Source organism: Staurois parvus, unplaced genomic scaffold (assembly GCF_062004578.1).
Source record: "Staurois parvus isolate SC_StPar_1 unplaced genomic scaffold, SC_StPar_1.0 ptg000441l, whole genome shotgun sequence".
NCBI lineage: Eukaryota > Metazoa > Chordata > Amphibia > Anura > Ranidae > Staurois > Staurois parvus.
In genome coordinates, this window is record NW_028318237.1 from 128,674 (window position 1) to 147,517 (window position 18,844).

The window sequence follows — 18,844 nt, forward strand, 5'->3', positions numbered from 1 at the left end:
GAGGAATAGTGCCCGATCATTGGTGTCAGTGGGAGGAATAGTATCCCATCATTGGTATCAGTGGGAGAAATGGTGCCCCATCGTTGGTGTCAGTGGGAGAAATGGTGCCCCATCATTGGAGTCTGTGGGTGTAATAGTGCCCCATCATTAATGTCAGCGGGAGGAATAGTGCCCAATTGCTGGTGTCAGTGGGGGGATAGTGCCTCATATCAGTTTTAAGGGATAGTGCTTCGTATCAGTGGAGTGCCCCAAGGGCCGAATAAAAGCAAGCATAGGGCCACATCCGGCCCGCAGTTTGAAGACACCTGCTGTATAATAATAATAATTGTTATTAATTTGCATAATCCTACCTTATACCATGGAACTTTTTCTTCAAAGAGGTCTTTAGCCCCGCTACCCCCTTTCCCAATAGCACATACTCATTAACTCCATCCACTCCACTGCAAGTCCATTTAGCTTTCTGGAGCAAAGAAAATACCTAGTATTAGGGTTGCACCGGTACTTGCACGAGTACTTTTACTTGTGCAAATGTGCTCGATACCTGAAACCGATCTCTTTGCGGTGCGATTTGAGTCCATACAAAATGAATGGGCTCAAATCGCACTGCGTAGCATTGAATGCGATTTAAACAAGGAATGAAGTGTGATTCTTGATCAAATCATATGCGATTTCCCACACCGCTCCAGCATGATCCCAGTAGAGAAAGAAAGGGAAGTGCCATCTAAGAAGTGCAGCAATGGTATAAACAAACAGTTTGTTAATGTCATAAAAACTCACATGGTAAAAGTACATAATATACATAGCAGGTCAAATCCAAAACCATGGGTGCGTGTGGTGCCCACAGGGCTGGAAAAGATGTAGGAAGTTCCGGGACCCCTGTGGGTATAGGGTGGATGTGATGTCAGCTTGGGGGCGAACCGCCTATACATCTCCCCCAGCCCTGTGAGTACTGCAAGTGGCCGTGGTTTTGGATTTGACATGCAAGATATATTATGTACTTTTTACATGTGAGTTGCTATAACATTAATAAATGGTTTGCCCATTGCTGCACTTCTTAGATGGCATTTCCTGGTCTTACTGGGATCACAGAGGAGTGATGGGGGAAACTGCATGTAATTGGACAGGAATCGCGCCACATACCTATTCAATTCGCATGCAATTGCTTGCAGTGAGATTTGAACCCATTCATTTTGTATGGGCACAAATTGCACCACAAAAGGTATCAATACTTGGTATGGGCACTTGAACTCGCTGGTAAAAAAAAAACCAAAAACGGTAACGATGCATCCCCGCCTAGTATTTTAAAATGTTGAGAAGCATGTGACTCTCTTTATGTGACGATGTGGGCCAGTCACCTAGCATCAACCAGGTAAGCTGTGACTTGAGTGACTTGTAACAGCTTTTCCATCTGAATGGCAGGGAGCAAAGTAAAGAAGAGTATGTGCTGCTGGAAGGAGGGTTACAGTAAACCTGCGCTTTGCCCTACATTAACATTATTATGTCTTAGTATTAGCAAGCCCATCTACTTGGTGCACCTAAAGTTCCAGTGAATGTATCCTGGCCGTCAAATCTATATGTAGAAAAGTGGAATGATTTAGCATTTATGAGCAAATAAAACACAAAAAGAGGAAAAAAAAAAGATAAATGTAAAGGTCACGTATGTAGAAACATCAAAAGCAGACAGTCATCATTCTTCTCATGACCGCTAAGCGCTTCACAGACAAAAAAAGCTGTATACTTGTGAATAGCCCAATGCACAGAAGGATTAAAGACGAGATTTCTGTATTTTCATTTGGGAGAGCATTTGACAGCTGAGCTAACCACGGTCCACTAAGTACGTGCATTCAACCAGCTTCTGCATCCAGCACATAGGTGGGAGCATTATAAAAATGCAGTCCATCTTTGTGCTCTAATGCAGGGATACAATCAGCTTTTGATGTTGTTAGCCAACTATTTTTAGTTAACCATTTGACCTCTAGAAGGTTTTACTCCCTTCATGACCAGGCAGGTAAGTATACCATGTTTGTTATTTTAATACAAAAAAAAATGTTAAATGTTACTTTAAAGTGTTACTAAACCCACAACAGTAAAATCAGTCTGTATATGCAGTGAAGCATGCTGGTTATACTCACTGTAGAACTTAAGGGGTTAATCCTCCACATTATGTAAAAAGGATGTTTCCTGTCTTCTCTGATCCTCCCCTTCTTCCACAGTCCCCAATCCATCTACTGATAGTACAGAGCTCTAGGAGTCAGTCTGAACATGCTCAGTTTAGGGTGTATGGCTAGAGATTTTTTTTTTCTTTGGGAGGGTGCAAGAGATCAGCACAGGGCCAATCAGCACAATCTAGACAAAGGGTCAGGGGTCATGCAGCCTCATAGGACAGTCAGAGAAGAATGAAAAATGATTAACCAGTGCTCAGCCAGACACTGACAGAAGTCACTGCTATATAATGCTGATGAGAAAAGGTATTTAGCAGTTTATATTTACTAAAATAATTGCATTTCCACGTTGTGTGTACTGTGGGAGACCAGGGTCCTGGGTTTAGTAACATTTTAGGCTGGAATTCCACTTTAAAAGAGAAATATAGTCAAACTAAAAATAAATGTACACCATAAAAAAATAAAGTACTGTGCTCTTTAAAGTGCAACTTTAGTCAGAAAATTAAGTCCTGCTAGATTGCTTCAGACCGGCCCCTTTTGCAGGTATAGCTATGTAAAACATTAAAAATAGGTGCCTATACTGTTTAAAATCCAGTAATACAGTGTCTCTCCCTGCTCTGCACATGCTCAGTTGTGCTCTATTTCTTAGGCCGATCTGTTGTCAGCTTTAAGATTTATTGCTGTTCAGGACTCTGGGCTTCAGCAAAATGGCAGCCTCCAGCAAGAAGAAACACAAACAATGTTGTTTACAGAACACACTAATATTGGTAGCATAATTATTAATGTGGAATGTATGTTCCTTGCTACAGAACATTATTTTTTATCAAGTTTTTATGGGTAAAGTTCCATTTTAATTCCCTTTAGCCCTATGGCTAGCTTATAAACTCACCTGCTAATCTTGCCAGCCAGCTCCAGAGCATGCCCACTTCCTTTGATCAGGTGATATCACTAACCCTTCACTTCTGAATTCAGGGCAGCGTTGCCACCCTCATTTTAGCTCTGTCTAATAGGACTGAAGAGCAACTTGCTGATGTAGTGGAGGCATGACTATTACAGCCTGTATTGAAGGACTTTTGTTGACTTCAAGCAAGTTTTGCATTCCCAGACAAACCTACTGGAATGCAATAGGTGCTTAAGTCGACCATAGAATGTTCGGATCTCAGCCGGTTCAGCAGGGTTGATATTTGAACCATGTATGGGCAGGCTGACTGTACCCACGTTGATCAATCGATCAACTTGGATACAACCAGCCTGTCTGATTTTACATGTGATTGTTAGCAGCTATTATAGCCGCTAGCAGTAATTACTGTGTTCTCCTAGTGGGGGCAGCTCCCCGACCACAGGTTGCAGGAAAGAAAATCGCTAGGTCTATGGCCGGCATTAGTGCAGCCATACTTGATAGACAATCGGAATATGACCACACCTTGCCTTGTCCCTTGTTTGCATTGGTTTATCAGTGGGTGGCCATTTGTAGTCCCTCTGCTGGTACACTTATTGTGTAACAATATAATGCAATTCATAGTTATGGTAAATGTTAATATATTGCCATCCTGTGGATATTTTGGTTATGGCACCTTCCTTTTCTGTCTTACATCCTGTCCTCTCCCACCAGCTAGTGATGCATTTCCTCCTTCTTCACCGTCTTCTTGGGATGAATATGGCCGTTTGTCTCTAGGCCTCATGCAATCTGCTCACTTCCGGGGACACATTACCATGTTTTGACCTGCAAATACCATCCTTTCATTCATCTGCTACATCTTGTTGTCTGCTGTACCTTCTGCATTGCAATAAAAGATCCGTGGATGAGAAAAAAAAGGTGTTAGGGGAGTTCAGCTATTTAAAAAAAAAAAAGACTGTTCGCAGTGATTGTATCTGCTTTTACAGGCCAGGCATAGAGGTCTCAGAGAAGGATAAGTCACTAATACAACAACTGGAGTCAAAATGGTCCCTGTAGCCCACTAGATTAGCATACAATGTTAGTGATTACAAGTGCTGTGGTCTATTCAGCTGCCTGTGCATTACAAAACAGTCATGAGCAAAGACTGGATAGACCCTCCCACAATGAAGTGGGCTTTGGAAAAACGTTCTCCTATTGAGAGAGACAAGTAACTTACCTTTTTATTTTTTATATTTTTTATATTTTTTTAATAATGGGTGCCTCAGAAAATGCTTAAGAGACACGAAGTAGCACAAATAGTGCTTGTATTGAACTGGCACTAGAGGTATACTTCAATGAAACAGTTACAATCATTCAATGTGTATAAGACATGTAAATGTTTAACATGCATCAATCCTGACTGGAAAACAGGTAACACTTGCAATTTACCTCCATTTTCAGATTTCTGTGAAATATCTGGAATTTTCCATAATATCCTCTGTTGTTCAGCACTCCTGAAATGGACAAAGCAAGCAAAATCAACTGATAAGAGGAGACAAGTTCCACAGGGCCTAATCTGTTTTAAAAGACATAACCTGAGCTGGGTGAAGCCCATAAGACGGGTAGTGAAGGTGCCTAGGAGATAGAGACAGGGGCCTAACTTCAAGTCTCAATGTGACAAACTCCTGCGCTCCTACCTAAAAACTAATACCTACCAACAAAGGTAAAGCTGCTACATACAGTCATATACCCATAGACAAAAATTATAAATGAAACACAAATGATGCAGCGCTACTACCATAAAAATTCTTCACACATAAATGAATAAGTGAAACAGTGCAAAATTAGTGACACAAATAACATAAACACACAATATTAAATAGTGCCAAAAAACTCATAAATAATCACATGTGACAAGTGTCAATACGAGGTCCTAAAAGGACCAAATAACATAAATAGTGCCCCAAGTAATCCAATGGGATCCAATAGTGCTCCAAATCAAACAAGTAAGTCACAACAGGACTCAATGTGCTAGAAAAACCTCCCACCAGAACTAAAAATCAGTTCCCACCATATAAAACAAAACGCATGTGCATCCCAATAAACGCATAAACTAAGAACTGATCATGCAAACATGAATAAATGAATGAATATATAAAGTCCCATGAGGTGTAAAACACCTGACAATATACAAAAAACCATATATAAAGTCCACAGCAATTCTTGAAGAAAAAGAAAAAAAAAATGTGCTGATAAATGTGCAGAGATATCCAAAAATGGCTGAATTGCCCGCTCACCTCCCTCTTGCGACCCGCACAGGGTCATAAGGCCTTCAGGATCACTAACACATGGACCTAATAGTAGGTAATCCTCCACAGCTCTCCACACTGACCTCCCCTCATGTACAGATTCCAGCACAAACTTCAAGTCTGCTGTATTAAATCCAGCACAAACATTTGCACTCTGGTTTCTTAAAATGAACTTGTACTTCAGTTTAGATGCCGGTTGTTACCTTTTTGGCCAGAAAACACCTTCTATGCACCTCTCATCTCGAAATCCTCAGGTGCCAGTCTCTCCACAAGACAGCAATGAAATCATAAAAAATGTCCTAGCCGTTCCTCCCTTTTTTGGGTGGCGTTCCACTATAAAGCGGAGCTAAACTCAGCATCAATCAACATTAGCTATGTTTATTCCCTACGCTGCTAGCATTAGTAAGTAGATAGGAAGGTATATTATATTCACTTGTTTTAATTTTTTTTTTTTTTTTTTACATGTCTTCAGTTGCTTCCTGGCCTAGGCCAAAATGACATCATAAAACCCTGAAGTCTTCATGGGCATTTCTTTTCTTTCATCTGCTTTTTTAGCTAAGCACACCCACTTGCCTGCATGCCTGAGCCAAGGGCAGATGGATTCCAGAAGTAAAATCTTGGGCAGTTGTTCCTTAATGATTACCGAAAGAGGTCAATGACTCATTCAGATAACAAACAGTTTACAACATTGTTGATATTGACATGACAGGCAGAAGCATTGGTCAACAAGGTCCCTGAATGCTGACTGCATGTAAATGCTTGCCAAACATTTCCATGCATGCACATCAAAATATGGCCATAATTACAGCCCTGAATGGAATGGTGTGCTTTTCGCAGCTAAGTGACTGGGTCCATAGACTTGTATACAGCTTCATACAAAATTATACGCTATACACAAGTCCTAACCGAAACATGGTGTGCTTTATTCTTTTTCCCTGAGGTCATTAAAACAATCCTAATGTATACATGCCAGTAGCAAACATTGTAAACTGGCTGCAGGATTACAATGCAGTTGCCTTGCGATGCTTGCACACACACCTACAGATGTTTTCTCAAGCTCTCCAGAATGCCATTATACGGGGGGGGGAGGGAATCTAATATGCAAATATGGACATTTTATATATTTTAAAGCCAGAACTGTCCCTGCCACAATTACACATTCCTATTGGCCCATCACTGCCATTGGTATCCCTACTGCCAATAGGAAGCTGTGGGAGGGGACAAGTTGCTAGGAAGTTTTGGACTTTGCATTTGTATGAATTAAACCCATCAGGCTGATCCCAAGAAAACCCAGAACATTAATAATAAATGCAAATATTTACTTAATAAACAGTATATTCAGCAAAATTTATACAGTATGTTATGGTGCCCTGTTTAAAGGCATTTCCTTTATATAATGCACATTGATCTGTAAGAGGGCAGGTCGCAGAGTAGAGGCGAGCGTAGACTTGAATGGGGGAGCATTATGCACATATGCATGAGTTTGAAAGAGCACATGGACTTTATTAGAAATTATAAAATTATTGCACGAATTTATGGAAGTATTTTTATAAGTAATATATGCACCCTAGTATGAGCACGTGCTTTCTGTCAGTTCCCTGACAGCTGCAGGACACGCTGATCTTGACAGAAGAGTTTCTCTCTCCCGATCAGCAGTGTTCCCTGCAGTACACACCCCCACCCCCCAAGTAAAACACTCCCCCTCACACAGTTAACCCTTTCCCTGAATAATAAATTTAACCCCTTCCTCCCCAGTGCCATTAGTACAGTGTCAGTGTTTTTTTTTTTTTGCACTGATCACTGTATTGGTGTCACTGGGGATGTCAGTGACCCCAAGTCAGTACCCCCCAATGTCAGAATGTCCGCCGCAGTCCCACCATAAGTTGCTGATCGCCGCCATAAGTCACTGATCGCCGCTGTTATTAGTATAAAAAAAAACTAAAAATCCCAGTATCTTTCCCGCCATTTGTAAACGCTATAATTTTCACGTAAACCAATTAATTTACACGTATTGGGTTTTTTTTTTTTAGCAAAGACATGTCGCAGAATTCATTTTGGCAGAAATTTATGACTAAATTTGATTTTTACATTTTTTTTTTTACTGGACATGTTTTATAGCAAAAAGTCCAAAATATTGTTTTTTTTCCTCAAAATTGTCAGCCTTTTTTTTTTATAAAAAATAAAAACCGCACAGGCAATCAAATACCACCGAAAGAAAGCTCAATTTGTGGGAAAAAAAAGGATGTAAATTTCATTTATGTACCGTATTGCATGACCGCGCAATTTTCAGTTAAACTAGCGCAGCGCTGTATAGCAGAAAAATGGCGTAAATTGCAGTATCTATACCATAGTTTGTAGACGCTATAACTTCCACACAAAGCAATCAATATACACCCATTGGGATTTTTTTTTACCAAAAACATGGAGCAGAATACATTTTGGCCTAAATTTATAACCAACTTTGAGTTTACTATATATTTTTTATAGATGAAAGTAAAAAATATTGTTCTTCAAAATTTTGGGCCTTTTTTTGTTTATAGCGTGAAAAACAAAAAGCGCACAGGTGATCAAATACCACCGAAAGAAAGCTCTATTTGTGTGAAAAAAAGGACGTAAATTTCGTTTGGGTGCAGCATTGCATGACCGCGCAATTATCAGTTGAATTAGTGCAGCGCCGCGTAGCAAAAAGAGGCCTGATCATTAAGGGGGGTAAATCCTCTGGTGGTCAAGTGGTTAACCTACATTTTTTATTTTTAAATGAAAAGTAATGGGGGCAATTGTACAGGCTCTTGTTCGAAAACTCTCCATCCTGCTCCCGAAACAAGTCTGCAAACAAAGCTATTTACTGAGAGTTTTGTCATCTGAAGAGGCAGGAGGATGATGTCACAATCTCCGCCTCAGCCAATCAGAGGAAGCTTTTTTATTTATTCATATAATACAAAGTTTCCGGTGACTGAATGAACAGTGCTCAGCCTGACTCTATTTTGTTCCAGGAGTGGGACGGGAACTTCTCATCTCGCTGCCGAGTGCAGTACAATATCCTGTATGTAGCTGAGGCTACATACAGTTTATACAGTGCACAAAGCCACGGCATCTGAAGGTAATAGTTTACACCAGGGGTTTATAAACTTTCTAAAGGGCCAGTTTACTGTGCTTCAGACTTTCGGGCAGGGGGGGGGCCGTAGCCAGTGGGAGTAGAAAATGTCCCATCTATGTTAAAAGCGGATATATTAATGCCCCAGTGGGAGGAACGGTGCTCTATCGCTGGAGTCAGTGGAAGGTATAGTACCCCACCGTTGGTGTGAGTGGGAGGAATAGTGCCCTATTATTGGGGCCAGTGGAAGGAATAGTGCTCCATCATTAATGTCAGTGGAAGGAATAGTGCCCCATAGTTGATGTCAGTGGGAGGAATAGTGCCCCATCATTGGTGTCAGTGGAGGGAATAGTGCCCCATCATTGGTGTCAGTGGGAGGAATAGTGCCCCATGATTGGTGTTAGTGGGAGGAATAGTGCCCCATCATTGGTGTCATTGTTAGGAATAGTGCCTCACTGTTGGTGTCAGTGCAGGAATTATTGCCCAATTATTGGTGTCAGTGAGCGGAATAGTGCCCCATCATTGGTGTCAGTGAGAGGAATAGTGTCTTGTATCAGTGGAAGGAAAAGTGTCCAAAAAGCCACATAAAAGAATACAAAGGGCTGCATTCAGCCCCAGAGGCACAGTTTGGAGACTGGTTTAGACCAACTTGGCCCAAAGAACCAATTAAACTTCACTAAAAGCTGGAGATCTACTTTTAAAAAAAATGCAGGTAAAAGCAAAGAAAAATCCAATATTTAAAATGCTTACTTACAGTATTTTTTAACTTTCAGTAAACGATTTATTTAATGGACTTGCAATATGCATCTGAACTTGCTAGAAAATGTGATTATTCCAGAAATCCATTGCCTAGAACAGCCCCTTCTTCGCTATATGCCGTAGCCTTTTCCTCTTCTGCGAGTGTCAATGCTGGCCCAGCTATCCGCCCCTTCCTACATAACTATTTATGTAGCTGCTGGGGGAGGAGTTTAGAGGAATACTAAAGAGTATCAGTGAGTGACAGCTCTGAATCTGCCGGCATCACATCCAAGACAGTGGCACCAGCAGCAGTCTCAGATATTTTGCATATCTAAACAAAGGAGACTTTTACAGGTTAATAACGTGTTGTATATGTAATATGCACTTACAGGAAAATTGTTGTTGAAACAAATGGTGTGGCAACAGAGTTTCTTTAAAGAGGACTATGAACACTGCTAACCGCATAATTGTGATGTACCCAGGGGCGGACTGACCATTTGGAAACTCGGGCACTGCCCGAGAGCCCGGGGTCAATAGGGGGCCCCATGAGATGCCCCTGGTACCTTTTTCATAGGCTTTTTTGAGTTTGGGCAAGGACACAGGGGCCCCATGAGTTTTCAGTCCGCCCCTGGATGTACCTTTAATGTTCAATAAACCTTTTCTGTTAAAAAAAAGAGGACTATGAAGTGCCACTTACCAGACAGCAGGAGGCAGTACAGCTTGAAGCTTTGTTACTCCTCCATCTATAGGGATAACAAACTGGACATTGTTCAGCGCTACAGGTGTGGTCATGGCCTCAGGGCTGTACTTGTAATCTATTCGGAGGTCTGTGCTGGTGGGGTCACACCTCCAGTTTACAGCAAGGTTCAAAGGAGTGGACTGAAGGCCCTGGGAGGATACCTGACAGGACATAAAAGACAAATGCCACATTTTTTACAAATGTCTGGATTGGTGTGAGATTCTCATTCAGTTTTTCAGGGCTGTGCATTAATATTGGTTATTCAGTCACTGAGTCCATTACCTGATATTTCAGCATGTCTACATTGTAATATGTGGCTTGCGGTTTCTGCTCCGATACTTTCTTCAGATGGGTCATTAGGTTTGGCATGTTCACCCAGAATTCCTTTGCGTTCGGAGTTGCCTGTGTGTTGTCGCTGAGTGGTAAAATAATATGGATAATATTAGTCATCCTTCTTGTTTTTATTTCACAGAACAACCTGCTCCTACAGACTACAGTACTGCTGATTTCTAGTAGAACGTGTTACCGAGATCTGCTGGCTGAGAGACACACAATGTTCTCTTCACAACGGACAGATTTCATTAAAACAGAATTATATAGTCTTCTACCATCCACCTATACCTGTCATTCTTTTCGCAGAAAAAAAGAAAGAGAGAGATCAACAGACGCATTCTGGCATACAGTACCTTTAAAGCCGCTGGGAGCCAATCACTTGATGCGCCCTTAGAATCAGTATAAGCATCTCCTTTTACAGGGTTGTTCGAAGAGGAGTTAGAAGGGGGGTGGGAGCAGCTTTAAATCTAATTAGATCAATCCTGAAATTCCACTTTAAGTTCCTGAAGTCTCTCCTGATATGTTTTGTCCCCCAGGCTTTTAGTCACTTTATCAAATATCATCTTTGTAACTTTTGTAGCCCTGAGGAAGGAGGATTTGTGTTACCCTGAAACACACTGGCTGCCTCGTTTTTTTAATGTCGCTTGCGGAAGTAATAAAAGGAGTTCAGACTCCTAAAAGCTGAGCATACGCTTTTTTTTTTGAGGCTGGCTGAAAAAAAAAAAAAAAAAAAAAAGGTAATGGATTCCTCCATCAACATAAACAAGGTGGATTGAGGAATCTCCCCTGTTCCGCCAGGACATTCTATTTTGACAGTGAAACCTGCTGCTATCAGAATACACTAATCAGAGGCTATAGCAGATTTGCTGCAGCCTCTAACTGCCTCTTGAGAGAAGTCAATAGTTCAACATGTCCCTTTGACAGAAGTCAATTAAGAAATTGACTCCTGTCAAATGGGGAAGCCCACACAATGATCAAAACTCAGCCAGTCCCTGCTGGATTGACCAAATTCTGATCAGTGAATGGTCTGTTTAAAGTGATTCTAAAGGTTTGTTGTGTTTTTATTCTTTTTTTTTTTAAAACCACAAACATGTCATACTTATCTTCTCTGTGAAATGGTTTTGCACAGAGAGGCCCAGATCCTCTTCTTCTCGGGTCCCTCGTCAGCACTCCTGGCTCCTACCCCTTGACCAGTGCTTCCAACAACAAACCGCTCCCGAGCCCTGCTTTATGCGTCCATAAGACATGTCCACATCCCCCCCCGTACTCTCATCATTGGCTCACTGGCTGTAATTGACAGCAGTGAGAGCCAATGAAAATAGAGAGACCTGGGACAGCTGAGGCTCCTGTGCACATCGCTGGATCCAGAGGGTGCTCAGGTAAGTATAAGGGAGGTGTTGTGGGGGAAGCAGCACTCATAAGGTATTTTGCTTGGCGCTCATTTTGGCTCAACTACACTCTGATAATATTGGGACACTCATTTTCAATGACATCCCATGAGTAAAACAGCCCATAGATTATGCATATTGCTTGATTGCCCCATCAACACAGCGTTGACTGTGCTGACCCTTCCACACTATTGTGTTCTGCTGGCTGGGAGCCTTCCCTCCTGGCAAAATACAATGATCACTGCTGGAGGCTATAGCTGTCAGCAGTGATTGCATGAAAAAAATCTGACAGACTGGTTGTACCGAAATTGATTGATGGATTGACTTCAAGTACAACCAGCCTGCCCATAGATGGATTGAATGTTGGCCGGTCCCTGCTACATCAGCCAAGATTCAATCCATCTATGGCTGGCTTAAGTAAGCTAGAACTTATGCAGATTTATCTGGTAACTTGTTCCACCGAGTCCACTTAACCACTTCCCGACCGGCCGTTGAATATAAAGGGCCGGACGGTGGCAGTACAGGGTCGGGTGGCCGTTTATGAACGGCCTCCCCGCACCCTGCTTGTGCGCGCTCCCTGGGAGCGCGCAGCACTGTGATCCGGTGCCCGCTGTGTCCTCCGGACACAGTGAAACACCGATCGCAGGACGGGACCTCTGTACGAGGTCCTGATCATGTGATCACTGATTGGCCAATCAGTGATCACATGCAAAGTAGTAAGCAAGATGTCACTTGTGACATCATTGCTTACTACGTGTGAAATCTGTAAATGATCACAGAGGTCACATGGTACAAGGCTATTCACAACAGCCTTGTACCATGTGACAAGCTGTGACCAATCACAGCTCACTCAGTACTTCTCAATGAGTGCAGGAATGCACACAGAGAGAAAGAGAAAAGATTGCTTTTACATCCTATACGGGTGTAAAAGCAATCATTGTAAGAAAAAAAAAAAAAAAAAATCTTCATCACCCCCCACAAGTAGTACAGTGTCACCATGGTGACACTGTATTGCTAGGGTGACAGTATGTAAAAAAAATAAAAAATAATATAAGAAAATAAAAATGTAAAAAAAGTTTAAAAATTATAATTTTTGGTTATAAACTAATTTGTTTTGTTTTTTTTTTTACTAAAAAGATAACGGAATACATTTTGGCAAAGATTTATGATGAAATATTATTTATTTGCAAAATTTAAAAAAAAAAACACTTTTGTTCAAAATTTTTGGACTTTTTCATTTACATAGCAAAAAAAATAAAAATCCCAGCAGTGAATAAATACCACCAAAATATAGCTTTATCTGTCTCAAAAAAATGGTAAAAAATTAATTTGGGTACAGCGTTGCATGACTGCGCAATTGTCATTCAAAGTGTGATAGCGCTGAAAGCTGAAAATTGCCCTGGTCAGGAAGGGGGTAAAAGTGTCCGGTCTGGAAGTGGTTAAAGCAGAACTAAATACCCCACAATACTTACCTTCTCTCCAATGAGCCAACATCTGCGCAGTCCCCTGCCAACACTGGCATCCTCTTCAACTGTTTTGATTGGCTTGCACAGGATGACAGAACTCCCACATATGTACAGGAGTTTAGTCATCCTGGCACACAGACACTGTACCGGAAATATAAACTTAGATATGAATGTGCATTTCAGTATACATTATGCAGAACGCCGTGAACAGGCAGGTACGTTTATTTTCTTGCAGATGCGATAAAATACTTAGCCAGCCTGCTCGCAAGATTTTCATATTTGATTTTAGTTCTGCTTGGATAACGAATCCAAGCCCCGGCGAAGGTGGAGTGAGCTGGTTCATGAAACGCTTTGGCTGTTTTAAGTGATCACATTAGGATTCATTAAAAGAGAATTTTGTCTCCCCCCCTCCCCAAATTATACTTAGGTGGATGCTGCATCTGTCCCCCGCTGGCTCCCCGTGTGAGAACTCCATGAACATGACCGCTGATCATGAAGTTCTCACTTCGGTGTGAGCAGAGAGCGGTGACTGTCAGCCACCTCTATCTGCTCTGCACCGCCCCCCCCCCCCTGCTCACTGAAGCACTGGGCTGTGAAAAGAGCTGAGCCAGGTGCCGCTTCAGACTCTCTATAATCGGGGTCTTTCCGCGCCCTAGACTGGCTGAGTGACATCAGGTGATAGCGGGCTTCAGCCCGCTGTCAGCTGAAAATGGATCACAGGAGTGCAGAATGAACTGCACCTCTGTGATCCGCAGGAGTGAAGAACGAACTGCACTCCTGTGATCTACTGGAGAAGTACATCTAAAAGAGCTTCGGCTATACTTCGCTTTTTAAGGACTTGGACTCTTCCACCATTTCTTTTGGAGGTCCTTCTGTGTTTTACCGTTTGAGTCACATTCTGGGTACGCATTGAAGGGAGGCCTTGCTTCATATGAGCAGCCTTACCAGAGCCAGTGAGCTACCTAAATTATTAGATGTTCCCCTTTTCATCAAACAAAGAAGTTTTGAAGTGCCTTAGTAACTCTTATGTCCTTTTTCAGGTCAATATTGCCATATGTATCTCTGCTGCGAAGATTTATCCTAGACATTTGTCCTAGTGATCAAGGTCACCAAGACAGAAAGTGATGGGAAATCCAAAAAGAAATAGAGGGACGCTTTCATTGAGGACACCTTTTGTTGGTAACAACTGTTTGAAAGGGGATTTTCCCTTCACTACAGAGCCATTTTGCTGTCAATTGTTTTGTGACTATAGGATAGAAATCTCCCCATGGCAGTGTGTCACAGAAAAACGTCACAAGGGTTCTATCCCATCTCTAAGCCACCCAATACTAAAAACAAAACTGTTGTGGCTTGAAAACATAGCTTAGTCTACCCAAAATCAATACCAAGAAACCCACCAGCTGTATTCTGTTCCAGTCCAATGAGAAGTAGCTTTACTAAGCCATATACAAAAAACATGCAAACAATACTCATTAATCCTGTGAGAAATCCAGTGAGCTCCTAAATTCCTGTGCTCTCTGCTGCTCTAATATCCCGAGTGATGTTATGAGCTCTGCCCAGTTCACCTCAATGAACTACAGAACACCACCCAGGTTATGGAAAACAGGAGAGGTGGGGGTTGTTCTGTAGTCATGCCCTAGGGTGATAGCACTGCTCCTCCATCAATACAGTACATTGAGAGAACATTATGAGCCTAGGGTAGGAAGTGTGTTAACAGCAGGATCACCAGTTAAAAATAAAGAGTAAAAAAAAAGAAAAAAAAGAAAAGGAAAGGAAATAAATTCGGCCACCACGTCATGGGCTAGCAGGCTGTAATATCTTATACTTCTGTTCTTGGGCTTAGATACATTTTAAGTATAATTAAAGACAAAATTTTTTTTTAGTTTTGGAAAAAGTGGAGAGGGATTAAAACACCTATTAGGTTTTTATTGCTGCCCGTGTCTCTGTTAGGGAGAATCCCCCTCTCTCTGTGTCCTGTTTACCATTATCATTGAAAGTGAAAGTAAAAACAAATCCCAAATTTTGGGTTTCTCACAGAAAAGAAATAGAGGGGAAATCTTCCAATGAGGACACTAGTTCTGGTGACCTGGGCGGGAGCCCAAAGGATTCCCTTAATTTGCAGGAATTTCCTTTCACTTCCTGTTTTGGCTTTGGAACAGGAAGTGAAGGGAAATCTCGCCAATGGGACAAAAATGAACCTTACAGTTTTGTCTACAGTTCTACTTTAAACTACTAATCAAGGTCAGTTCTTATGTTCAGGTTTCATTAGATAAAGGTAGTGTACTGACCAGCACAACAACTGTGGGTTTGGCAACACGTGTTCTAGTCGGCTGTAGTTGGTAATCCGGAATGTCAGGGGCACAGGCGTCGGATTGTTGGAGAAATGCCGGGTGATACCGGCTGGGAAGGACAAAACCATTTCACCAGTGATTTTCACTATACACCTGGGAAAGGCAACACATTGTAATTACACAGAATGTAAGTGATAGTAAAGGCATTTTGTTTCTAAATAACAAACATGTCAAACTTACCTACTCTATGCAATGGTTCTACACAGAGCAGCCACGATCTTCCTCGGGTCCCCTGCCGGCCGCTCCTGGCCCCTCCCTCCTGCCGAATGCCCCAGAGCAAGCAGCTTGCTATAGGGGCACCCAAGCAGACTCACTCCTGAGCTGCTGCTCTGCACGTCCATTCACACACAGAGCAGCAGCTTGGCCCCGCCCCCTCTCATTCCTCTTTGGCTCACTGGCTCCCACTGCTGTCTCAGCCAATAAGGAGGGAGAGTCCCCGGAGAGCCAAGGCTCACATTGCTGGGTTGCGATGAGGCTCAGGTAGGTATTAGAGGGGGCTTCACACAGAAGTTTTTTTTACCTTCATGCATTCTATGAGCCCTTTCATTCTATTAGCCTTTACAACCACTTTAAAGTGTTACTAAACCCAGGACTCTGCATTCACTATATCTGGTCCCCCCGGACCCTGCATTCACTATATCCGGTCTCCCCGGACCCTGCATTCACTATATCCACTCTCCCCGGACCCTGCATTCACTATATCTGGTCTCCCCGGACCCTGCATTCACTATATCCACTCTCCCCGGACCCCGCATTCACTATATCCGGTCTCCCCGGACCCTGCATTCACTATATCCGCTCTCCCCGGACCCCGCATTCACTATATCCGCTCTCCCCGGACCCTGCATTCACTATATCCGCTCTCCCCGGACCCCGCATTCACTATATCTGGTCCCCCACAGTACACACTACATGGAAATGCAACCATTACCTCCTATGAGCAGGCAGTTTTACACCGACAGAAAGAATCAATGAACTACCACAGAGCTGAACAGTGCCGGGTGGTTCATTGAGAACTACAAGCCGACAGGCTGCGCTCTCTTTGAATTGTGGCAGCTAGTACGGGAGAAGATCCTCGGTTCGCAGCCACACGGAGGGGGGATTAGGGGAAGAGGTGTCTGATGCTGAACATGTTATATGTACACCCTAAATATGACTGTGTAATATTATTAATAATAACATGTAACTCGTTCAGAAAAGTGAACTTATCCTTTAATTCAGTGTGCATTCAACCATAGTGACTAAGGAAACATCAGAATGCAGATCCACGTAAACACTCCGCTATCGCCTTCCGGATCTTTTCTGCTCAGACACTGATACTCCCCCTCTTTGTCCTTCTGACCGTCGTGACCCCGACGGAAAAACAGAAAAAATAGCGCAGCTTTTGTTACAGGTTTGGCAGACACACCAGTCAGCACCGGCAGATCACATGACTGGGGTACAATTACACAGGCAACTCACTTGTTCGGATCGGCTCCTTTGAAATAAGCATTGACCGTCTCAGTGAAGGCAGCTGCCACGGGCAGGGTGTCCTGGGCCCCCATGGTCAGGGGGCTGGGCCCTCGGGAGGATCCTGCAAGACAAGGAGCAGCTGCTATATTTTGTTATGGGAGTAAGGTTCTTGAATTGAAAACAAGACATACAACACTCACAAGCACCATGACACATCTACACTTAATCTAACAAGACACAACCACAAATTCCATAAAGAAGAACTCCGGGTTTGATTGAAAATCAGGATCGTTTTAAAACGAGGTCTTTAAAGGGAAGTTGCCATCTTTGACATGTGGGAGCTGCTGATGCAGACATGTTTTTAAAGGTGCAGGTCCTCTGGCTGTCTGGATCCTATTTCCACTCTTCAGTACCAAGTGAGTCTCTGACCTGGAGTTTGCAAGACCTTTGGGACTTACCTGGCCACATTCTTGTTACAAATCATTGATTAACAAGGCAGTGAAGTAAGGATCAGAACAACACAGGAGCCTGCAACTGCAAAAGCAAGTAATGACAGCTGCAGCATTATCCTCGCTGGTTCACTTTTAATGATTCAATATAGCCAATTAACACATTTCTTCCTTATTATGGAAAGTAGCTCATTTGCAGCCAGTGCCTGACACCCTCGACGACTATGTGCCCATCCCCTCCTCCAGCATACTGCTAATAAGGCAACGACATTTATACATGGCAAGTAAATGAAAGCAGCATTGCATCATGGGAGACAAATGTTTGTACTATCAGTTCAGACCTGCATAGATGTACCATGCTAGAGGTGGAGGAGTGGTCACACACAGGGGTAAATAGTCACAATTTTCCATGTTTTCAGACAGAATCCCTTAGGGACAGTATGAACTTTAAGAAACTTAAAAAGTGTTACTAAACCCACAACAGTACAATCAGTCTGTAGATGCAGTAAAGCATGCTTGTTATACTCACTGTGGAACCTAAGGGGTAAACCCTCTGCCTTGTGTAAAAATGCAGTTTGATCCTGACTTTTCTGATCCTCCCCATCTTCCAGTGTCCCCCTCTTATCTCCTGATAAGACATATCGTGTGGAGTCACTCTGCACATGCTCAGTTTGGTTTGTATTTCGAGAGAGGTTTTTATTTTTTTTTCCTTGGGAAGGTGCATGTGATCAGCACAAGGCCAATCAGCACTGTCCAGACCGTGTAATCTCCTCCTACAATCTTTAACATGTGCTCTCCTGGACACTGATAAAATACTGCTATATACTGCTGATGACAAAATGTATTTAGCAGTTTATATTTATTAAAATAATTGCATTTTCATGTTCTGTGTACTGTGGGAGACCAGATATAGTAAATACAGGGTCTATGGAGACCAGATATAGTAAATGCAGGGTCTGGGGAGACCAGATATAGTAAATGCAGGGTCTGGGGAGACCAGATATAGTGCATGCAGGGTCCGGGGAAACCAGATATAGTGAATGCAGGGTCCGGGGAGACCGGATATAGTGAATGCAGGGTCCAGGGAGACCAGATATAGTGAATTCAGGGTCCGGGGAGACCATATATAGTGAATGCAGGGTCCGGGGAGACCAGATATAGTGAATTCAGGGTCCGGGGAGACCATATATAGTGAATGCAGGGTCCGGGGAGACCATATATAGTGAATGCAGGGTCCGGGGAGACCAGATATAGTGAATGCAGGGTCCGGGGAGACCAGATATAGTGAATGCAGGGTCCGGGGAGACCAGATATAGTGAATGCAGGGTCCGGGGAGACCAGATATAGTGAATGCAGGGTCCGGGGAGACCAGATATAGTGAATGCAGGGTCCGGGGAGACCAGATATAGTGAATGCAGGGTCCGAGGAGACCAGATATAGTGAATGCAGGGTCCGGGGAGAGTGGATATAGTGAATGCAGGGTCCT

The 18,844-nt window shown here is 42.8% G+C and overlaps 1 protein-coding gene and 1 long non-coding RNA gene across 2 annotated transcripts in view; one reads left to right on the forward strand and one right to left on the reverse strand.

Moving 5' to 3' along the window:
- SGIP1 (SH3GL interacting endocytic adaptor 1) overlaps positions 1–18,844 on the reverse strand; it is a 230,210-nt gene that overhangs the window by 10,756 nt on the left and 200,610 nt on the right. The window contains exons 17-21 of the mRNA XM_089687948.1: positions 16,919–17,048; positions 15,395–15,550; positions 10,202–10,334; positions 9,878–10,080; positions 4,489–4,553 (exon numbers count right to left, since the gene is read on the reverse strand). Of these exons, the coding sequence (XP_089544074.1) occupies positions 4,489–4,553; positions 9,878–10,080; positions 10,202–10,334; positions 15,395–15,550; positions 16,919–17,048 (687 nt within the window). The remainder of the gene's footprint in view (positions 1–4,488; positions 4,554–9,877; positions 10,081–10,201; positions 10,335–15,394; positions 15,551–16,918; positions 17,049–18,844) is intronic.
- Positions 16,761–18,844, forward strand: part of LOC149453995 (uncharacterized) — a 196,596-nt gene continuing 194,512 nt past the window's right edge. Inside the window, exon 1 of the long non-coding RNA XR_016314402.1 lies at positions 16,761–17,325. This is a non-coding gene — a long non-coding RNA (uncharacterized LOC149453995). The remainder of the gene's footprint in view (positions 17,326–18,844) is intronic.